The sequence below is a fragment of the Lutjanus erythropterus genome, chromosome 20, assembly GCF_056507025.1.
Source record: "Lutjanus erythropterus isolate fLutEry1 chromosome 20, fLutEry1.hap2, whole genome shotgun sequence".
Taxonomy (NCBI): Eukaryota; Metazoa; Chordata; class Actinopteri; order Lutjaniformes; family Lutjanidae; genus Lutjanus; species Lutjanus erythropterus.
The window spans coordinates 1,417,503-1,440,776 of record NC_139336.1 but is presented as its reverse complement, the minus strand read 5'-3'; the positions used below and the strand labels follow the sequence as shown (position 1 = coordinate 1,440,776).

General features: G+C 38.4%; 1 protein-coding gene across 3 annotated transcripts; it reads right to left on the bottom strand.

Annotated features, from left to right (window-relative positions):
* Positions 1-1,299: 1,299 nt before the first annotated feature.
* On the bottom strand, positions 1,300-23,162 carry il6st (interleukin 6 cytokine family signal transduce). Of its 3 annotated transcripts, none has more exons than XM_084745413.1 (16): positions 22,930-23,162; positions 22,436-22,505; positions 19,999-20,301; positions 18,307-18,451; positions 16,339-16,496; positions 15,982-16,136; positions 14,891-15,053; positions 14,375-14,457; positions 12,120-12,366; positions 11,098-11,274; positions 9,711-9,812; positions 8,062-8,208; positions 7,778-7,918; positions 6,052-6,148; positions 4,687-4,768; positions 1,300-3,409 (listed from the first exon to the last, which is right to left on the bottom strand). In XM_084745413.1, the coding sequence occupies exons 2-16, from the start codon at positions 22,491-22,493 to the stop codon at positions 2,780-2,782; spliced, it is 2,688 nt and encodes an 895-aa protein (XP_084601539.1). In that variant the 5' UTR covers positions 22,494-22,505; positions 22,930-23,162; the 3' UTR covers positions 1,300-2,779. The 3 variants fall into 3 exon arrangements, with proteins under 3 accessions (XP_084601539.1, XP_084601540.1, XP_084601541.1); XM_084745414.1 differs by having other exon boundaries at positions 16,339-16,493; positions 22,930-23,161; XM_084745415.1 differs by lacking the exon at positions 19,999-20,301 and having other exon boundaries at positions 22,930-23,160.
* Positions 23,163-23,274: the final 112 nt, after the last annotated feature.

The window sequence follows — 23,274 nt, the reverse complement described above, 5'->3', positions numbered from 1 at the left end:
CCATCCAGCAGCTTTATTAGACATGTCCAGACATGTTTGAGCCACCAGCACCAGATGATGGTGACAGGATGGTATTTTTTTCTTTCTTCTGTGTCAGGTTGTTGGAACTGAAGTGAACTGAAGTGACCTGCTGGACTGATTTGGACTGAGAGAGTATTTGTAACTGACCATAGGGAGGGTGAGGTGGTATCAGTTCACGGGGCTTATCTAGTGTTGAGGAACCATGGCTCCACCAAAATATCCTGAACACAGGAACAGTCTAATTCCACAGTTCAGTGCTACATAGTTCTCAGTCTTTTCAGGTTTTCAGAGGTAGGGTTAGGGCTAGATGATGAATTAGTGCACAATAAATATCAGGGTGGATAAAATGTTGGCTGATATTGGCCTTTCACAGCTATATCTATACCAGTATCACTGTGTATTAGCTGATAAATATCAGCTGTAATAATTAGGTCAAAGCATCTAATTTGAGGCAAAATGCTCTATAAACATCAGACCTGGTCTTTGTTTTGTTGTAACAGTGATGTTAAAATACAAAAATGTGCTGATATTATCAATACAGTTATCAAAGTCTGTATTGGCCATGAGAGGCAGGTAATTATTAATACTATATGCATGAATTTTCATTCATACTTCAGTAGTTCATCCTCATTAATGTACTAAAAAATCAAAATTAAATGGACATTCTTATTCTGTGATAAACTGCACTGTTCAACATGATACAAATTACAGGACTACAAAACCTGAAACTGGGGCTACACAATTAATCAGAATTTTATCAAAATTGCAATATGGCTTTCTGTTAAATGTGTTGAAAGACTTAAATGAATGAATGTTGTGAGGCAGAGATGTCCTGTCCAACAAATCAGATTCTAGACTTAAAAAACATTTTCATTCATTCTGTAAATTCCTGCAAAATAAAAAATAAAAATAAATAAATAAAAACATAAAAATTATCATTACCACTAATATCACAAATCATATCACAATTGCAATATCAGTCAAAATAATCAGTTAGACGGATTTTCAAAATCATTCAGCCCAACCTGAAACCAAACAGAGGCACAGCATTAAAGGAGCAGTACTTTATATTTGGAAACATTTATTTCATAGTTTATAATGTTTGAGTCATTTTACAGCGTTCCAACACAGTGCAACCCTTAAGCTTTGTCAGCAAAATGAAATGTGACCTCTTCAACAGTTCACATGGAAAATAGTGTTAACACTATATTAAATTAGCAAATTGTCTTGTATGTATGTTGTATGTCTCGAATGTAACATGTTACTCACTATGGATGTTTTATATGCAAAAACCTTTGCTTTATGTGTTTTCTTTTACATGCAAAAGACTTTATGCTGCTGACCCAGATCACAGTAAACGCAGTGAGTGACTGATCCCAAGGCTGAAGGCTGAATCCCAAAATTACTCAAAGCTTATTATCAAGAATCTATTCATTTGCCACCAATTGGAAGTGTGTTTACTGTAAAGAAAAAAACTGATGTTAAAAGTGACATGTTAGGTGCATGTGATCCTCAGTGAGTGCAGTCACTCAGAGGAGCACAGCTGTTTCTGATGACAGAACATTCAATAATACAGATGAGCAAAATTAAAGAGGGAAGGGCTTTGACAGGTGAACATTTGCAACACAGGAACAATAAATCTTATGCTGACTGTTACTGTGCCACTGCCAGATGTAATATCATCAATTTTGCTTCCATATATGAAATGAAAATTAGAGACCTTACATCCACAAATAAAGCAGTGGACTGCTCCTTAAACTAAATGATGTTGTGTGACATAAAAACTGTACATCAGGGCTGAACAAGCCATCAAGATTATCAAAATCACAACATGGCCAAGTAAAATATCCTAATTGCAGCAGCTGCAATATTTCAATGAAAGTAAAATGTGTCACAGCATACAATTATTTAAAAAAAGCATTGTGGTGCAACAGACATGCCCTGACCCTACAAATCATATTCTCCAGACCTAACGGGACTTGTTTGGTACAGACCCCAACAAAAATTACATCATCAAAAATAATATTTTTGTCAGTAAAAAGAAATGCAAAAATGACCATTCCCACTAAAATGGGACTCCTATTGGATTATCTGTCAATGCAATACTTTTATGCAGATCGTCCAGCCCTAAAATGGATTTTTCAATTTCCTTTCTCTCACATTTCAAATTCAGTTAAACTCTTTTTATTAAGTGTACACTGGTATCATGTACATCAGTCTCAACTTGTGTTACTTGATTACATTCATGTGCAGTGTATATATACGTCAGCTGAAAACATGTCTATGTTAAATGGCAATGCCCAGGTAACATATTGTAACATCCCTGCAGAGGTACATCCCCTCCACCAGAGGGCACAACAGCAAGAGACTGCTCAAACAGAAAGAGAGGACAGCTTCATTCTGACGCTGGCTGATGTAGAGCCTGTGGTTCACATGCCTGTAATGTGCAAAATTGCAGGCAGCATTTTGAAATGCAACATGTGACATTTATACATTTACCGCGTAGCTCAAAGTGTCCAGTACGTCCTGGGCTTGTCTTTACTATAAAGATATGGCTGCTGAATTTTTCAACGCGAGTGCAAAGCTGGCAAACTACTGCTACAAGCTCTTAAACTCACATTGCACTTCACAGAGTCCTGTCCATAAGCATCGTGGACTATTTATACTTGGTTAAGTGCAAAAGACAAACTGGGACAGTCTTCTCCAAATAAACATGACAGTAACAAAGGCACAGAACCATTCTCATCTGTCTGTGTTCTCACTGTGGCCTGTAGCCACCCAGCTGAGGCATGTAACTGGAGACAGGTGCTGTCGGCAGCCAGTCAGCTGACTGGCTGTCTGTAGGCGTTGTCTGCTCAGAGTCCTCTTCCAGAGGACAGAAGTCCAGAGTCTCCAGCACCTCCTGCTGCTCCATCTCCAGCTGGTTGAAGTCAGCCACGTTGGCACTTTCTGCATTTTGTGTGTTGAGTGTGAAGCAGGGCTGCCGGGGGAAACGCTGGCACTGTCTGCTGCCCTCCTGCACCAACATGTCTGGGTTCTCCTCTGAATCCAGCAGTGGCTGTGTGGACTCGGAACGTGAAAAAATGGCCTGCTGCGGCTGGGAACTTGGGGTCTGACCCTTGTAACCGTTGGCCACAACTGATGAGTACTGGACCGTGCTGGCTGTGGTGTCGGCCATGTCACCGCCCTCATCGCTGTCAGACACACTCTGGCGAGGTGAGGACATGCAGGACGAACCGCCGATGCCGCTGCTGTGCTCCTCAGACAGATACTTGTCCTTCTTCAGAGGCAGACTGGCCTTGTCCTCCTCAAACACACACTTTCCATCACACACATCCACATCAAGCACACTGATGCCGGACAGGCAGTTCTCCTTTGGTGTCTCTGCCTGCAGAGGACAAAAAGTTGGAGAGAAATGTTTCATTACAATCAGATTCAAATAACACAGAACACCATGGATTCATCTGTGGATACTGAAAACTATCAGTGTCCATATTTTTCAGCCAAAATCCAAGCATCTGACACGCTCTTTTGAGTAATGTTATTTTTATTTCAACTATTCCACCGACCAAGACAAATGGATGCACTGACCTCCATATTGCTTATGGCACATAAATGGACAACCGACTGTAGATAATAATAATTATTATTATTAATAATAATAATAATTGTCAGCAGTCACGTTTCTCCAAAAATACCAAGGATGCTTTCAAGTGAGCCCTAAATTCTCCAGGAGATTTCTAGTAGCTGCGTGAAAAGTGGAGCTGAGACAGCGTCAGTCAGGTGGTTACAATTCCTCAAAGACTGTCTCACAACTCTGTCCACTCTGCTGCCTGTACAGCCCCTGGATCAACTCCCATCTTATTTCTTCATGCATTTCAAAATTGTTTAGGATGTTGTATTTTATTAAGTCTTTTGTCACTTTTTAAGGTGGAGCCTCAAGTTTCAGAGCAGTGTGTGCTGCACGAGGAGTGCAGACAGTGTGGACAGAGCTGGTAACAAGACTGAAAAGGTGGAGCTCACTAAAAGTAATAAGCTGTGTGGGTTGTGTGGAGAACTAATATTTACCTCCAGCTGCTGACAGAAAGCTGAGGACAAACACTCACTGTATCTGCTGAGAGTAGGGAAATGTATCCACTATACAGTGTGTAGAAAACTACCAAGCCTAAACTTTCTTTTTAGATGATCGCTGATATATTTCAAATCAGCAAACCATTTTCAGCTTTATTTTACCTAATATTCTACTTGGTTAAAATGGCATTAATTGTTTGATAGTAACAGATTTTATTATATTACATTCCTGAGTTTAATCCAAGTTCATTAAGTGAAAACACTGAATTACCAGATCGTGGATACATTCATGACATCATAATAACATTCCTCTGAAGAGAAAAAAAACCCTCCTCAAAGGTGCCACAGAGCTGTTGCTTTGCTTCCATTTTGACATGTGAGAGAAAAAAGGAGAAGCTATTGCTGCTGTTCATTGAACCACATCTCCATGTCATGCTTATAATTATATTATTAAATACAACTAAGTTACGGATGTGTGGTGCTGAAACAAGGACCCTTTTAGGCAGAGAAACTATGTCATCGTCCATCGCAATGTTTCACTGTGGACATCGTCATATTTGGTAGAAATCACTCAACCATAAAAGAAGTTCTTACTTTCAAAGGATAATCAGGGGACCAGTTTCCAATGGTGCTCTCTCCAGGGTTTGGAATCCGAGGCCAAAAGTTCTCCTTGATGCTGTGAGACAGAAACACTGATGGTTATAAAGTATATTACAGCTAAAAACAGCACTATTAATAACTTATTTGAATAAAGTTTGTGGTTTACAGATTCTCACTAGTACTGTCCATAGTTTGATTGTGGACAGTAGTTACAACTGTGGACTGTCCTCTGGCTTGAAGGAAAAATTTGTGTGGATGTCCAGTCAGAGTTGATGGTAATAATGTAGTAAATTGAAGCAATAAATTCGTCAGTTCTGCTACAGTGACAGAGAAAGCTGTTTTCCTGCATCCAGTGATGTCATCGTGATATCATTGGTGGTAAGGATGAACTACAGGTTATTTCATCTTGGATTTCTCAGCCGTGTCTCAATTCATGTACAAAGTGCACTGTGAGTACATGAACGTTGTACTCAAAACAGCCAAAAAGTTGAGTGTGGAACACTGGACACATCTCACCTTCAACAGCTGCCATCATGGTGGCCCAAGTGGCCAAGGAAGCAGCTACTGTAGCCGCAGTGAACATCAAATTATACAGATATAAGTCATGCATGTATTATTATCAACAAGTACTACTATGATGTTGTCCAAATGTTTATTTATAAAGATTTGGTACCACGAATCAAATATAAATCATCATATTAGTGTGTTTTCAACCAAAGAGCTGGCCTTTCATTGATGAACATTATGGTGTATTTTAACCTCCTGAGAAACACAGGGCAAACAACAGCAAATAAATTGAATTGTTGAATGAAGTCAAATTGAACATAAATGAATAAACAAGCTGGCAAAAGTTTTGGCAGGTGGCAATAAAGCTCTGCCCAGCTTCAGTTCGCCATAAAGAAGAAGCGGCAAATGGCATTTCTAGTAAAGGCAAAGAGGTGTCCTCAATATGAGCCCATAGTGTACTACATGACTGTGTACAAACAGAAGTATCTGAATTGAGACACAGCTCTAGTCTCCTCTTCTGGGTAGTGTGCTAGATAGGTAGTTTTGACACCCAAAGCATCCTGGTACATGTAGGCACTACTGGCACAGCTCTGCGAGCAGAAGAACTCAAGTACATTTACAACCACATGAAAAGTGCAGAATTTTCCCATTAAGGCCAAAGTATGCTCAAAAAGAACTAGTTCATTTGACAATGTCTGAGCACTGAAAGATTTATAGCTGTTACAAATGGCCCCACTTGAAAGCAAGTTAAAGCCTGACTTCATGGAGAAGGACAAGACAGAGTGAAATTGTACATCTCAAACCCTGCTCTGACAGCAACAATGTATGGGTATGTGTCTGAGTGGAACTTACACATCTTTTTTGTAGATACAGGTCAGCATGATGAGAAGAAAAAAAAAGAGGACACCGAGGCTCACTGCCACCACGATGCCTTCAATCTCTCCTGGAGCTGTGGGAAACATAGAGGACATTTAGAGAGGATAATCTTCTACCAACTATTTAACTAGACAAGCTACTGAGTTCAAACATAAACTTCAATCACAGCAGCTTGGTTGCTGTGTCATTGCCATCTGGTGTCAATGTACGTAAATAAACTGAGCCAATCAATGTTTGTGAAAAGAGTCCCCTTTTCCATGGACATGAGCTAGCCTGGCTTGATTCAGTTTGACTTGGCACAGCAGGGATTTGCATCACCATGACAACAGGGCTACCCACTGGAAGGTGCGTCTTTTAACTGAAGACAAGCCAAGAGATCACGTTCACCCGATTCATAATCTTAATATAAAACTATAATAAGGCCTGGCTGTAACCTGGAGAACTTTGGAGAAAATTTAAATAGTATTTAATAAATATTTAATAGTCAGTGTCTTATTATAAACATCCAATTTAATTTTTACAAGAAAAGCTGCAAAAATGTTTGTGCATGCTGTCAATTACAGTTCTTAGAAAGACTGAAAATCGGAATCGGCCAAAATCGGAATCAGTAGGTCAGACCCTTCAAAAAAAAAAAAAAAAAAAAAAAATCGGAATCGGCCAAGAAAATTGAAATCAGAGAATCTCTAGTTGAGGTGTTGTCAAAGGTTGGCCATGGTGGAGGATGTCACAGCATCCCACTTGGAGATGGGTCATGCTTGCTTTCGCCACACTGCAGAAAAGGTCCATCTTGGTTGCAACTTGGGCAAAGCTCAGCCCATTAAAAATGATAGTGGACACGCAAATCTACATGGTGTGGTTTGACTCTGCATAGTCAAACGTGCCCATAAAAAAGTCCCAAGAAGTCACCTGAGCTACCTCCCTGACTTAACCAAACATCACATAGATTCTGACTCTATGTTTTATATCCATGCTCCGGTTCTTACAAGGAACGGCAAGGAACATCTTAAAGTACATGGTCTTTTTTTCCTTTAGTACAAACTTTTTCTGGGGATATTTGACCACAAATCTAAAAACAAAAATCACAACTTAATCATGTTTGAAGAATGGCAAAAAAAAGAAATGGCCTAAAACTGGAAGTTAAAGCAAAGATACAGTCAGTAGTTAGTGGAGTCTAAGGACACCAGTCACACTTCATGTGAGGTTTTGTGCACGTCTGGAAAGAACAGATCACATCACAGAGTTATCTGCTGCTGATAATAAACACCACTGGTGGTCGAGACAGAGGACTACTTAAATTTTACATATATCATATAACCTGACCAGATTCTCTGTATCTTTGACATGTTTATACAAATACAAACAATTTTAACCAAATCTACAAAAAAAAATTACAGCACAGAACAGACACAGTACAGTTTCTTGTAATACAATATTTGTCTTGTGATCCTCAAAATATTACAGCTTTTTTTCCAATTATTCTCAAAACATTATACTTTATTCAGGTTTTGTTTTTTTTAATTTACAACCAGGTTATGTCATGGGCACTGATAATCAGGATGCCATATGTCCAAACAGAATTTTGGATGTGGCTTTGTGTGTGTGTTATTATATAGTTTGGGTTCTATAGCCTTCTAATATTTTTAGGCTAAGTAGAAATGGAGTTTGCTGTAACAGTTGACCATGTAAGAAAGGTTACACTCACCATATCTCGCAGTAGTGAAAGAGTGATTGGAACCGTTGGCTGAGCCGCTGATGGTTGAGGCACTGAGCCAAACATCATACTTGGTGTCTCTTGACAGTGACTTCAGAGTGTATGAGGTGGTGTTACCTGGCACGTTTATGGCTGCAAATGAGCAAAACAGGAAACAGAAGAATAAGATGTGCAGCTGGGATACTGTCATTTCTGACCTGCAGTCCAACACAAAATATAAAGCTGGAAACGTCAAAACTCCAGCCTATTGAGAACGGCATGTGACAGGTACATACCATTTACTTTAGTTCCATTTGTATAGAATATGGTGTAGATGGTGATGAAGCCTCGTTGTCTGTGTTGGGGAATCGGGTCCCACACCAGCTCTGCCTTGTCACATCCTACTGGACTGTTCACTCTAACAGATGGGACTCCTGAAGGAACTGCAACCACAACAGCAACATCATGTATCATGTATGCTCACCATACAACCAAGGCTTATCTCAACTCAAAAAAGACCAGGCAGTCTTCATGTCATGAAGCACCATGGCTGCAGGAATGAATGCAACTTTCAAATAAAGTGAGAAATCACTGAGTCCAGACTGACCAAAGATTTTGTGATTAGCTGAAGAGTTTGCTGTGCCAAAAAACAGTAACAAGCCAAAGAGCTGTTGTGTCGCAGGTTGTAAAATGAGCCTGCAGAGAATGGTATTTCTTCATTTTAGTAACAGTGTTATTCTACAGGGAATGTTAGAATGTTTACCACCCAATGTAAGATTTATGCCACATCTGTCCTAAATTAACAGCATTGGTAATTACCAAAATCATTTTTGGTTTCTGTAATCGTTAATACACCAGTAGTAGGTAGAAGCTTAAATTTTTTAATTTAATTTTCAAATTTATTGTTTGAAAAAAACAGAAGAAATAGTAAAGCACATTATTATTTCTTGATTAAGATGTCAAATTATAGTTATTTACTTACATTCCTGAATAGAAAAATTTGTTTTAGTGGTTGAATGTTATGCTTGATTAATTTCTGACTTCTCAGAGAAGCCCAGTGAGCCAGCTCACTCGTGGGTTCATATACCAACAAGACAATGAGCCCAAGCAAACTTCAAAACTGTGCAGAGACTATTTGACCAAGAAAAAGGAATCTGGACTTTTGGACCTGATGGACTGGCCAAGTCAAAGTCCGGTTTTGAATCCTACTGAACAAATTTGGGATTTAGTAGGTTCAAAGATTGATCGCACAGAAGTTTTATCTAAAGCAAGTCCGTGGGAACAGCTAGAAACTATTTGGAACTCAATAACAAAAGAGACTGTGCAAAAGTACATAAAAACAATGTCAGCAAGAATGCTATCTATCTATCTATCTATCTATCTATCTATCTATCTATCTATCTATCTATCTATCTATCCTGTTTGTGCATGTGTGTGTACATTTTGGGCCTGTGTATGTATAAACAATAGAGAGTGAAAAATGTCATTTCCCCTGGGGGATTAATAAAGTATGCTTTCTTCTAGTGTATTTCACTTTGTTTCTTTGCTTGATTTGTTTTCATTTGAAATCTTCCAGAGATTCTACAATTACCACGGTCAATAATGTAAAACTACAGACTTTCTCTGTCTCATATTACTGTAAATGGAATATCTGTGAGTTTGAGGTTTCTTTCGCTTAGATTTTGTGTGTCCATGTATTAGAAACTAAATGAGTGTGTGCTGGTGGCAAGCACAGATTGAATTAATTTAATAATATAGTGTGAAGACAACATGGAAAGAACAAGCTGCTGATTGTCTCTCAGCCACTACAAAAAAGTGAATCTCTGGGACAGAAAATAGGATCTTTATTATCCAATTCTGAACTGCTTTTAAAATTCACAATGTTTCAAAATAAATACAATTATTTACTTCTTGCATTTATTCACTGATCAGTATGGAATCTTACCCCCTTCCTCCAGAAAGGCTTGTAAACTTGTTGGCTTCCCAATCCATCCAGAGTATAATGGATAAACGGACACATTGTAGCAAACAAACTTTTCAAGTTTTCCTACATGTGACATTGAGATCAAGAGAAATCAACAGTTAGTTTAGAGTTAAGTGACATCCCAAACATATCTAGCTTTTGAGTACAACACACCCTACACATTGTAGCCGACGCCCCTAGTTAGCTAACCTGCAGTTTCTGACACCATGGCAAGTGCAGATAAAGGAGACGCGGCACCGGAGCTTGAAGCCGCTCCTGCTTCTCTTTAATCACCAGTGCGGAAATATTTTGCATTCCCGGTGAGTTATGTCGACAAGAAGACCACAGTGTGTAAGATATGCTATGTGCGTGTACCATACCTGGCCACGGGAAACACTATGAACATGGCAGGACACATTCACTGGCATCACAAAGATGTAGATATGACAACTGGGAAAACACCATCACTGGTCCAGCCAACTATTCCATCCTCATTTGCAATAAAACTTCCACTCAGCTCGCACAAAAGTTATAACTAACGCTATCGGGTTATTTATAGCAGCAGACCTGCAGCCTTACTCTGTGGTGGAAAACGCTGGATTTAAACATTTAATTAGCGTACTTGAGCCACGCTACAGTATGCCCTGCAGGTCGCATCTTACAACAAAAATGTTGCCCTCCATGTATGAAGACGTTAAAGAAAAAGTTTTTGGGTTTGAGCAATGCAGAATTAGTTGCCTTAACAACAGATGGCTGCACCTCAAGAGCAACTGAGAGTTACATCACCGTCACAGCACACTACGTCAATAATGACAAATCAAAAATAACAGTTGTCTTGTCTGGCCATAAATATGTAAATAGTTAATGTTTTGATAACTCAAAGAGCATCTCTCTCTCCAGATAAAGATAACAACATATCTTTCTTGAAGAAAAAAAACTTGAAAGAAGAATGTAAAAATGACAAAGTCATTCTCAGGGGACAAAAAAGTCCAAACTACTTATTTTTTTATGTTCAACTGTTCAGACTAGTCTAAAAATGGCATAGGCCTCTGTGCTATAAGAGAAAGAAAAAAAAAACGACAATCGAATCGAATCGTGACCCTAAAATCGAAAATCAAATCGAATCGAGGATTTGGAGAATCGTGATACCCCCAGTGCCAACGCATATCATGCATGTACATCCAAGCTGACCACAGCTGTCCATGACGGATCAAACTACACAACAACTTTTTCACGCCTACAGGGGTTGAGTGGTTCATTCTCAACATGGACAGATTTTGGTAGAAATATGCCTTTAATGCTGTTTAATGTTGAACTCATACCAAACTCCACTGTGGTACTTCCCAGTTCATTAGATTAAAGAGATTACCTTTGATGGCGGTGCGTCTGGTGCTTCTGCTTTCCCTTTGCCAGTTGATCAGACTACCATCGACCCACTCCACCACATACCCTGATACATTTCTACCACTGGAGACTGGGGATCTCCATTCAACCCACAGCTGGCCTCCACGGGGACCCACCTTCAGCTCTTGCACTGGGGGGAATTCTGTAACACACACACACACAAAAAAAAAAAACCTCAATACACTTGATATCAAATTCCTGAAGGAATACTGCTTTAAGTCTGTTTTTTTTCTTTTTCTTAAACAAGTCATTTATCCATGTAACCATTATCTATGACCACCTATCAATTGAAGTACTGACCTGAATTCAGGAGTTTTTTGTAAACAGTATTTCTCACCTGAAAAACTAGTTGCTCCTGATACACTACTGTTTGTGTCTTCCTCACCAAGACATGTTTAGATTGTGTTTAAACTGCTGGCACCGAGGGCTTCTGAGATCCAGATATTCATATGATAGATAAGATAACCAATGTTGAGATGTCTCTCCATTATAATGGAACTAGATTTCAGGTGCTAAAAGTGCAATGTCTCTTTCCAGAAATCATGACCTGGTTACTGAAGATAATCCACAGACCTTGAGCAGTTTCATGTCTTTATCTTGAGTAACCAGGTCATGATATCTGGAAAGAGAGACTGCTGTTGAGTTTCTTTGAGCGTCACAAGCCGAGTGCCATTTAGTTCCATTATACTGGAGAAAAGGCAGACATCTCTACAGCCAATACCTCTGCAACTCGCACCAAAAGAAAATCGAGATGGATAAATAGCACTACAGGCCAGGGAAAAAATATCTATTCTTGATTTTGGGGTGAAATGTCCCTTTAATATTGTCGTCTGCAGTCAACTCCATAGAAAAAGATGTGCTATCACTACAAGAAGTCCTTGGAGTGGGCAGGATGAAATGATGTGACGGTGGTGTACAGTGCTGCAGCGGGCAAGTGGTTCAGATTACTGCAGGCTAGAGTGTGACCTGCAGCTCACAGTCACCTACCTTTTTCAGGGATGCCTAAAAACGCCTCAGGAGATGTCCCCATAGAATTGCTGGCAGTGACCTGCACTTTAACAGATATCTTGTCAGCCAGGTCAATCTTTTTAAGCAGTTCCCACTGGCCAGAGCTGCTGCCAGCCTCTGACCTGTTGACTGGGATACTCTCCCACTCCGAACTTCCATTCTTGACTTTTTGTTCTTGAACCTTTATGTTGTAACTTAATAACTTTCCATTGGCAAACACGGGATCCTGGAGGGGCAAAGACACAAACTGTATGTCACCTTTCAGCTTAAATTCAGGATTAAAACTGACTGTGCTGTTATTATCCCAAATAAATCATGTGGGTGAATTTTAATATTGTTTTGATTGCTATCCATTTTATGCCACTGTGTGCTGTGTATTCAGTCATTTTAATGATGATAAAAACTACTCTGAAGGAAAAGATTATGGCTGTACCTATACCACATTCTTCAGACAAAGTACAAGTACTTACATTTGGGTACTTGCAGATACTGAGTACAATACAATACTTAATAATGCCATTACAGTTCTTACAGTAACTTTAAAAACATGTTTTATTTTCATCAGATGTTCCTCAATTTCTAAATGTAACAAATCATTGTTGCTGTTTCCTGCTGCTTGTGTAACCATAGTTACAGTACACATTACATTTTAGGGTCATTTGTAGAAAGCTACTTTACTAAGTTTGTGTTTCCTTATTAAGCTGCACAGTTTAATGTGTACATGATATACTTCAGTATAATAATTACACAACATTATTATGGACTTGAAGAATTAAGTTTACCATTACAAAAAGTGTTACATATGATAATTATGTCATTATCATTTACAGCACTTTAACTGGTATTCTAATGACACATTTACATGTGTAGTGTTTAAGTTAATTCTTCACGTCTCTCTTGTCTAAGAGCTAATTAGTTCCTACCTGCCATTGTTTAGGGGGGACAGGTATGAGTGTGGTGCTATGTGTGTAACAGTTTTCAAAAGAGGGTTACAGACTGATGGCAGCTGCGTTTTTTATTAATCTATGGATTATTTAGTCAAGGCATTCAACTAGTTTACTCCTGCAGGGACTTATTGGACAGCAGTTGGCTGCGGTCTACAGGTGCACTTGGTGAGATTGTTTCAGTTTTACATGGAATTTTACGGACAGTTTCAAAAGTTGCTGCGGTCACTAGTGGATGATGGCGCAACCAAAAAAACAACAGGGTAGGCATCAGCAAACACCTTGAACTCTGCGTTGTGTTTGGTTTTTTAGGTGTTTTATCCAGTTGCCTGTGTCAAGCAGCTATTTTTAGTGACAGATGGAGTAGTTTTATGAGTACATGAGGACAGTATCGGACAGATACCCAATGCTGGTATCAGTGCATTCCTAGTTAAGACTGGCCTCATTCTTCTGTTGCACAGAACTGAAAAATACATTCATTCAATACAGTGAGTGGAGTTTATGCTGAAGCAACTCTGCAAACAAATGCATTTCCGATCTCTGACAGTTGCTTGATGTTGGAACCAAGTTAGGGTTGCAATTAACGATCATTTTTATCTGTCAATTGTCTTGATTAACTACTTGATTAATCCTGTCACAATCTTGTTTGGACCCATTGTTCAAGCCTTTCCTGCAACAATTATTTTTATTATCAATCAATCTGTGGGTCGTTTTCTCAACTTTGATTGACTGATCAGTGATTTCCAAAGTCCAAGATGACGACCTCAAATATCTTGTTTTGTCCATAACTCAAATATGTTCAGTTTGCTGTCAGAGAGGAGTAAAGAAACCAGAAAATATTCACATTTAAGAAGTTGAAATCACAGAATTTGGACAAAATATTTCTTTAAAAAAAAAAAGACTGATTAATCGCATATAAAATATTTATTTGATTATTTAACTATAACCAAATTAATCAATTAATCATTACAGCTCTAGACCAAGTCATGCTCAAGCAACAGTTTCTGTGTTTGCATTGCTAGTTAGCCAATTTGAGACAAAGTACACTCACCTTGTTAATGTCAGAGTTTTTAAATACAGTACAATATTAACCATCAGGGACGTGGTGTTCACTGAATACAGCAACAAATGTTTTTACAACCAGCAGTTCGATAAAACTTTTGATTCAACACACTTATTTTCTCATGTCTTCTTTTTGGTGTCTTTTGATTTCTAAAGCAAACTGTAATATTAGTATTATTAGGTATTGCAGCTTTTTGTGTCAACATTGAATGTGATGTGGGAATTTACCTTACAAATAATCTGCACTTGTCGTACATTTGTGCCGTCACCCTCAGTGATGACTATCCATAAATCTGGTTTACTTGTTGGTCCTGGGACAAAGGAAAAGAATAGGACACAGAATATTTTAGTTTACCAAAAGAACAAAGTGAAAGTGACAAATCTACAACGCAGCATTAAAGTGGGCAAAGAAGGTGCATTCACAGGTTCAGCAAGTGTTTTCATGTTTGTCGGCCTGCGCAAACTACAGCAGTCAAACCAAATACAGTGCTTAGTTTCAACAGTACAAATTTTCCTCAGATGCTGGCAGCTTAATCTGATGTCAGTGGTTTAAGTACTGACCGTGTCTGAGGAAGGTCTCAAGGATTTAGGACTCCACCAGGTCAAACTGATTAATAAGTAAACAATCAATTATCAATCAATTATCAGAAGTCCTTCAATTGTCTTTTTAACACTACACTGTATTTGGTGGTAAAATAGTTTCACTTTGGGAAAGTAGTCTGAACTGGCAGCTATAAAACTCACGGTCCTCTGGTGTCCTCTTGGTAGCGTTGACACTCCAGTCGCTCCAGTAACCATGGTCTTTTCTAGCATTTTTGCAGCGCACCTGAGTAACATAAAGTGTGTCTGGCCGGAGGTTCTGTAGTCTGAAGGACTGGATGTCCTGGGCAGTGTCCCCACGAGGAATCTGAAGGACATTAAACACATCTCTTTTGTAGAAAAGACAAACAGCAGACTTGTCGATTCACCAGACATCCACAAATACAAAATAACAAAAAAATATGCACTGGACTAAAAGGGTAACACAAAATACACACAAATAAAGATAAACACTGACGTTACAGTTTTACATTTCAGTCCTGGCTGACAGTGACCTTTGATTACTGGTGGTAATAATAAAGTTCCCAAATGTGCAACCAAATTTTGGTATTTCTATGCAATTATCCATTTTACAATGCAATATTATTTATTCTTTTTTTTCCCTCTTAGTATAATGCCACACAACAGGTTTTACGACAAGCGAGTGTGTGAGCATGTATCCTATACAATTATCCACATATCTGTATAAGGTGTATGTAGTTTTTGTTTACTTCATATTTTATGCAATACCAGTAAAACGTTTGGACACATTTCTCATTCAAGTTTTGTCAATATTATTATTAATTTTTTGTAAGAAATGGTTCAGATTATACCAACAGTGTACAAAGCTGTCAAAGAAATGTGTCTACTTTGAAGAATCTAAAATATTATTAGGCAAAAAACTTTTTCACACTTGTAGATCACAGACAGACTTCTGCACTTGGAATCAAAGATGTCAAAGTTATTAGACTACAAGTGCAGAAGACAGTATGTGAGAGTCTTTCATTTTTTAGATCCTTAAAAAGCAAAACATAATTTTGCCTTGTTTTCACATTTTTCCTTACTACATACTTCCTAATAATTCCATATTTCATAGTTTTGATGCCCCTAATATTTATCTACAATATAAAAATAATAAAAATAAAGGGAAAACTTTTCTTTAATATTTGATTCTTTTTTTAATTTGAATTTCTTTTTTGTTGTCTCTAACTATGAGGAAGTTACTGAATGATCAAATGAAACACAAACATACTTACATTAGTCCAATTTTGAGATCCACTTGGGCAAAATCTGATTTCATACGTTAAGCTCATATATGCAGCAGTAATAGTATGAGTCCAGTTTATGAGGAGGGAGGTGGTGAAAGTCTTTTCTGAAATGACTTTGACATCTGATGGAGGGTTTGTTTTCACTGGAGCAAAAGACACAACAAACTGTCAAGAACATGTGAAATGGCCATAATCATTCATCATTAATGCATTTACACACTGAAGTCACATTTCAGCAGAGCCAACATTGGGACTATATAGTGACCAGACTAGATCAGAGCAAGCAGATAATAAGATAACACTGTGCAAACGTTACTCGGACAGTACTAAAAACAATTAACTTACCAAACCAGCCAGCATCTTCTTTCAGATGCTCAGACTCTATTTGTCCTAGTTGATTGTGTGCCGTCACCCAGATCTCCAGTGTCATATGAAACGGGAAAAGGTCCATATTCACTTTGGCACTATTTTTGCGTGTCGTCACAGTAAAGGTTTTAACTCTGCTGAGAAAAGATTTAAATACCATTCAGGAACTAAACCGAAAGACCTACACAACAATACATACAGTAGAGAGTCCTCCAATTTAAACAATTTCATGGTCACTTTTCCTGATGCTAAGTTTTATTCAGTCTGTCTGTTAGTGAAGAACAGAAGTGATTAACATGAGACTAACATGATCATTTATTAGATATGACATACAGATGAAGACAAAATTCTTGGCCCTCCTATAAAAAAATCTTTTTTTAAAGTATTTCCCAAGTACTGTTAATCAGAGCAAGGATTTTTTAATCACAGCTTTTCCAAACATCCTAGTTTTATTTTGGATGCTTACATTATTTAATGCTAATAGTCAGTTGTGTATCCTTTTTGCTGGATAACAGCCTGCAGTCGATTGTTGTAGTTTTCAACAAGTCTCAGACACGTCTCCTGAGGAATCCCAGCCCATTCTTTTTTGGCGAATCTCAAGCTCCTCCAGATTCGATGGTCTTCTGGCATGAACCTTGGTCTTCAGTTCACCCCACAGATTTTCAATGGGATTCAAGTCAGGGCTTTGCACAGGCCAGTCAGTAATGTTCACTTTGGTCTTCTGGAGATAGTTCTTCACCAGGAGCAACGTTTGTTTTGAGTCATTGTCGTGTTGGAAGACAAAGCGACAACCCAGACCCAGTTTTGCTGCTGACTGCTTGAGGTTTTCTTTCAAAATCTTCACATATCTTTCTTTCTTCATGATTCCTTCCACCTTGACGAGATTCTCAGTTCCAGACACACTGAAGCATCCCCACAGCTTAATACTCCCACCACCGTATTTCACTGTGGGGACGGTGTTCTTTGGGTTATACACCTCTATCTTCTTTCTCCAAACATAAGCAACGTCTCTGTGGCCAAAGAGCTCTAGTTTCGTCTCATTTGACCAAAGGACACCCTTCCAGTATGCATAATCTTTCTCCAGGTTTTCCTTATTCACTAGTGTGTTGGCAGTTGTTTTGTGGTCTTTAGAGACATCTCTCACTAGTTTTCTTTCCAGAGTCTTTGAAATATTTGGCTTCCTACCTTTGCCAGGCTTGTTCTGATGATACTTCTTACTCCAGTTCTTGACACTTGGAAACGCTGTGATAACTTTGTATACCCTTCTCCTGCTTTTTGAGCATCAACAATTCTTTTTTTCAAGTCTAAACTGATTTCTTTTATTTTTGGCATGATGCTTTCTCAAGTGACAGCTCAAACACTTACTGAAGTTTTTATACTGTGTGAAATTGGAAGATAACCCTCAGTTTTAAGTTGACTTTACAAGCTTTGAGCAAACAGAAATAATTTATGCTTTCTAAAGAAAAATAGTGTGTTTAGAAAAAGCACTTGGGAAAATTTTGAAAAAAAAACTTCATAAAAAAATTCCATAGGAGGACTAATAATTTTGTCATCAAGTGTATTAACTGTTGTCTGTTTCTATAGTTCTTCTGGATCCAATCAGAGTTAAACAGTAACAAGATATAAAGTTATGTTTCTTACTTCCTGTATTTGTTCAGAGGTCGTGTACACACCCCTTTACAAGCCAAAAAACATTAAGGAACATCCATCTCATAACTTTTATCAAGCATTATTAATATTGGAAAACAACTGATAAAAAAGGATTCAAAAGTTGAATTTTAATGAATCAGCAAACACTCTCAGAGAATGAAAGTTGACACTTTTTACTTTAACAGCAAGCTTGACTTGATTCAATCATTCTGAAATGAACCAAAACACAAATACTGGCAAACCTTTCAGGACAGACAGAAGTGGGTGTGATGCAAAGCCATCTAGCAGTGTACTCACAAGACATTAACAGTCAGTGTGTATTCTGTAGGAACATCTGGGGTTTGACGTCCTACTGGGTCCCACTCACAGCTGAGGTTTGGAGAGATGTTTTGGCCTTCCTGAACTGCTATACAGGACAGATTCTCAGGCTTCCCTGGAAGATCTGACATTGGGACAAACAACACACAAAGACCTATTAACTTTAGTTTTTAAGAGTCTTTTACACAAACTGCTCTGAGACACATAACACCATTCAAAGGTTTGGAATCATCTACCACACAAGCTTAATTCAGTCTATTCAGATGAGTCAGAAGACAGCTCTATATTTTTGAATAATGGGTCATGCTTTTAGGTTATACAAAGTGTTCTCTACAAATAAATGTTGCTTTGTATGAAAAAAGTAATGTTTTGTGCACAGAGAACAAAGCACTGACAATGACTTGACCAGACTGATACTGAAAGAGCAAAAAGAGACAAAGATACTCTGAGCAATGATAAGAATAAAAGAAATAATTGGTAAAAGACATTGGAAGCTTAACATTAAAATCTATGAAGACTTAAAGGTACAGTGTGTAGGAATTAGGGGTATTTATCAGCAGAAATGGAATATAATATTTCTAAGTATGTTTTTATTAGTGTATAATCACCTGAAAATAAGAATCGTTGTGTTCTTGTTACTTTACAACTTGTTACTTTATACCTACAGCTCTCTCTATGGAGATGTTTCTACAGCTGCCCAGACCGGACACACCAAACACTGGCTCTGACTCACCAGTTTCACTTCCACTGTAATCCTTCTAACCACTAATCTGCAAGTTCACTTTTAGTTGCCTCTAAGTCTGAAACACTGTTCTTTTAAATAAGGAGGAGTTCATGTTTAGTGTGAAGTGCACAATAATGCCTATAATAAGCTAGGAACTAACAGGTGTGCTGCTCTACTAAAGCCATTCTTTAAACTTCAAAATAGCAATAGACATTTCTAGTCTAGAAGTTTCTGAACCCTTGACAAGTCCTAGTCTAGATTGTTGGTACTGGATATCAGAATTTCAGCTGAGCATGGACTGACACATCCCAGTTTAAACCTGTTCAATCTAGCCACTGAGTAGACTTCAGAGGGTCCAAAGAAAACAGGGTCCTAAAATATTTAGAGCTCAATTGCACTGCTGTGGTTCAAAAATAATCTTGGGTCATTTAGGCTTTTCTGCACCAAAAAAACAAAAAGGATTGAAGGATGTTTGGGGTAAAATGATTATAACAGTGTCCTCTCCTGTCATGCCACACTGTGGGAACAGTCAGTGACTCATTTGATTATTCTTCTCTTCAGGCCAAAACTATTTCAAAAATAAATAAGAGATTTGTTGTTTGGATTTTTCTGTTTTATCCATGTTAAATAGCCAGTGTTGAAGGAAAGCAGGTGATTTCAAACTTTTGAATGGCAGTGTAGGTATGTAAATATTTGACAGCCAACTCTATCTTAATATCTTAATATTTCAATATGTTTTACTGTATTTTCATTTTTTTTACCTAACACACTTGTATATGCACAAACAAACAATCATTACACAGCACCATAACGCTGTACACCCTTATCTACAGGTGCTCACATCAAAACAGCAACTACAGCTAATATAAATGACCACACCTAGAAACATTAGATACAGTTGGTTAAAAAACAGCTACAGGTTTTACGTTATGGGAAGAAAAACTTACAGCCTTTCCTGAGCATGATCCCGTGTCTAAATTTTCCTTCATTAAAGACAACATAAGGTGACACCTTCTTGCTGAGGCAAAATAACCATTCAGGTTTTTCACCAGTGACAAAGATGGTGACATTGAGAGTTGAGCTGTCGATCTTGGTGTACTGTTCTTTGGGTACAGTGGTCTTAGACAGATTCCAGTAGAGGTCATCTGCTGTGATTACAGCTGTGTCGGTGATTACACACGTAGCTGTGAAGTTAATCCCAATCTCTACCACTGGAGACTCTGGGGATGTCACCAAATGGTATTTATGTTCTGAAAACCAACAAAAAAGAAAAAATGTTTTCTTCATTAAATGCCAGTACTCACATTGAAACGTCAGAAACAAACTCAACCAGAGCAATGCTCATATAAGTAGAGTGCCTGCATCAGCAATATATACCATATATATGTGTGTGTGTGTGTGTGTGTGTGTGTGTGTGTGACTGCTGAGCCAGCAAATGAGCCAAAGTTCCTCCTACAGTCAAAAAATGAACACAAAAACCAACAGGATGTTAAGTTTAATGAGATGAGACTGTACTCCCCTACTGTCTGATCCAATGTTTAATTTAGAACTTTGATGTGGTGTGGACACAAACAGATGTTCAGCAAGATTGAAATCAAGAATTAACCATACAACAAAAATAAATAAATTAATAAAAATATATTTTTAAAAAAAATGTCTATATTTGGTTTTGTTTCTCTCATAGCCATCATTTTTACATGAAAACATTTTTGCATTGATGACTTTTGAATCAGGTTGATTAAGTTCTGCTTTGTCAATACTAAATAGAGCTACCTCAAGACTGACTGTTATTTGGGGTGTGTTCCCATACCCATACTACCATACTATATAGTGTGCCAGAAAAAGATTTTGTATTTCCAAATACATAGTATGTCAATTGCAGTATGCCAAAAAAAAGGATGTCCTACTGCATCTGATAGCATTTTACAGTATGCAAGCCAGCATGCCTCTCAAGACTATTTGTACCCACAGTCATCTGCACCGCAGAATATACATCGCATCAACTGTTCAGCCGAGAGAGCACAGGTGACATCTCATTAGCTGCGTTCCAAATGGCATATTTTTTATTTTTTTTAACTTCAAAACTCACAATGCAGACTGCAATGGCTGTGACCAAGCTGGTCAAAGTTCAAGATCCCATGCTATGATGGAGTAGTATGTCCTGATTCTATGCAAACTGCATACAACAGTACTTATTTTGTACAAGCAGCTGCACTAAGTACCAAAAATAAAAAGTATGCAATTTGCAACACAGCTACTGACTTGTTTAAGCAGGAAAAAAACAGGTGTAATTAAAAATATTTGAGGGATAGTTCACCCAAACAATGATAATTCAGTCCATTTATCTTCTCACCCTCATACTGTGAAGGCTGGATTTATTTTGTTAGTCCACAAAACACTGCTGGAGTTTCACAGGAAAGCAGGTGTTGTAGAATCTCCCAAATGCTGGTAGTGAATGGTGACCAGTTTTAATACAGAACAAAACCACCCCACCCCCCCAAAAAAGTAATAACATGCTGCTCATCTGGCATAGTCCAAGTCTCCTAAAGCCCCAACATGCCGTTCACACACCGTCACACCACACACACACAGTTTGGACAGTGTGCAAATGCACCTGAACATGGCTCCAAGCTAAGGATCTACAGTGAAGATCAGGCTAAAAACATGGTGTAAATGACATCTTTCAAGTCAACTTGGCATGTCCGGGCTTTAGGAGACTTGGATTACACCAGACAAGTAGTATGGAGACATTTTATATCCAACGAAAATATGGCCTTCAATAAGCATGAGGGTGAGTAGATAATGACTGAATTATCAGTTTTGGGTGAACTAGCCCTTTAACAATCCCATTTGTACCATGTCAGTGAGCCAGACTGCACAACGCCACAAAATGTACCTAGGGCTGTACAATTTCTCAAAAATATTTCAAAATTACAATATGCCAAGTGCAGTATCCAAATCACAGAAGCTGCAGTTTTTTGATAAAGAAAAAATGTAATGGCGTTATAAGTGCTGTAGTCGTTCAGAGATGACATGTGACATGTGACATGTGACAACATGTGTTTGTTTCAGTAAAAATAAAAACTGTTACGTAAAATGATCATTCCCACTTATCATTAATCATATTGCAATTGTAATGTCTAAAAAAAATAATCCCAATATGATCTTTTTTATAATATTGTACAGCCCTATATGTGCCCTTGAATTGAGGTATCTGAATGGAATGCAGCCATTATCAACGTTATTACTGTAGTGCTGCCTGTGTTTTTGCTGCTGTTAATATCACAGTTGTACAGGTCCACCAAGACAGCAGCAGATAGGACATGTGTGTCGATTAACCGCTGACAGATACTAACGCTCTGGGGTTCCCTTTGTGTTACTGACCTGCTGCAGCGGGCAACAGCAGCGCGGAGGACAGAAACGTTAACAGCAGCAGCTGCATGATGGCGACGGGCTGCAAACACAAAACACAGAATATCATGTCAGTCTGGAAAAGCCTATACAGTAGTGTCAGACATGTCTGAACAGTACAGTTACAGCTACAACCTTACTGTCTTTACAACTAGTCTGACTTAACACGAGGCGGAACGTCGACCTTAGCTTGGGTGGTCAACAGATCTTACTTCTTTTTGCTTTTGCTAACATACATAACGCTGGATTTGTTACGATGCTAGCTAGCTAACAGTAACATCAACTTGCTCTAATAACAGACAAAAGTTAAAAAAAGTAAAAATAAAATAAAACTGGTGGCAGAGCTCATGGCCAACAGTTGATGAAGTAGTCAAATACTGAGGTTAGCATCGAGAGCTCATATTTCCTTCCCTGCTAACGCCATATTGTTTCCGCAGTCAACACCAACAGATTCTTCCTTCACTTACCTAACAGGCGTCAGTTTTGGTTCTTGCGCATTCTTTGCTAGATCAATAACATTTTCATTAATGTCTAAAAGCCAACAAAAGACAAAAACGGTTAAAATACGACGGCTATCATATGTGTCACGTCCGTGCCAGTGGTTCTCGGCTAGAACCTCCCACTTCCCGTCAGGAAAAAGTCATGTCGCAACACTGCGTCAGTTTGAGCCGATCTGACAGCGCGGGGATGGGACGCAGTCCTGTCTGTACAGCGTCTGTCCTCCCACTGACAGTTTACAGGTCTGCTAAGAGAATTGGGTGGAGCCAGGCTGTTTGCTGATTTGTCAGAGGAACTGTCTCTCAAATCCGTCT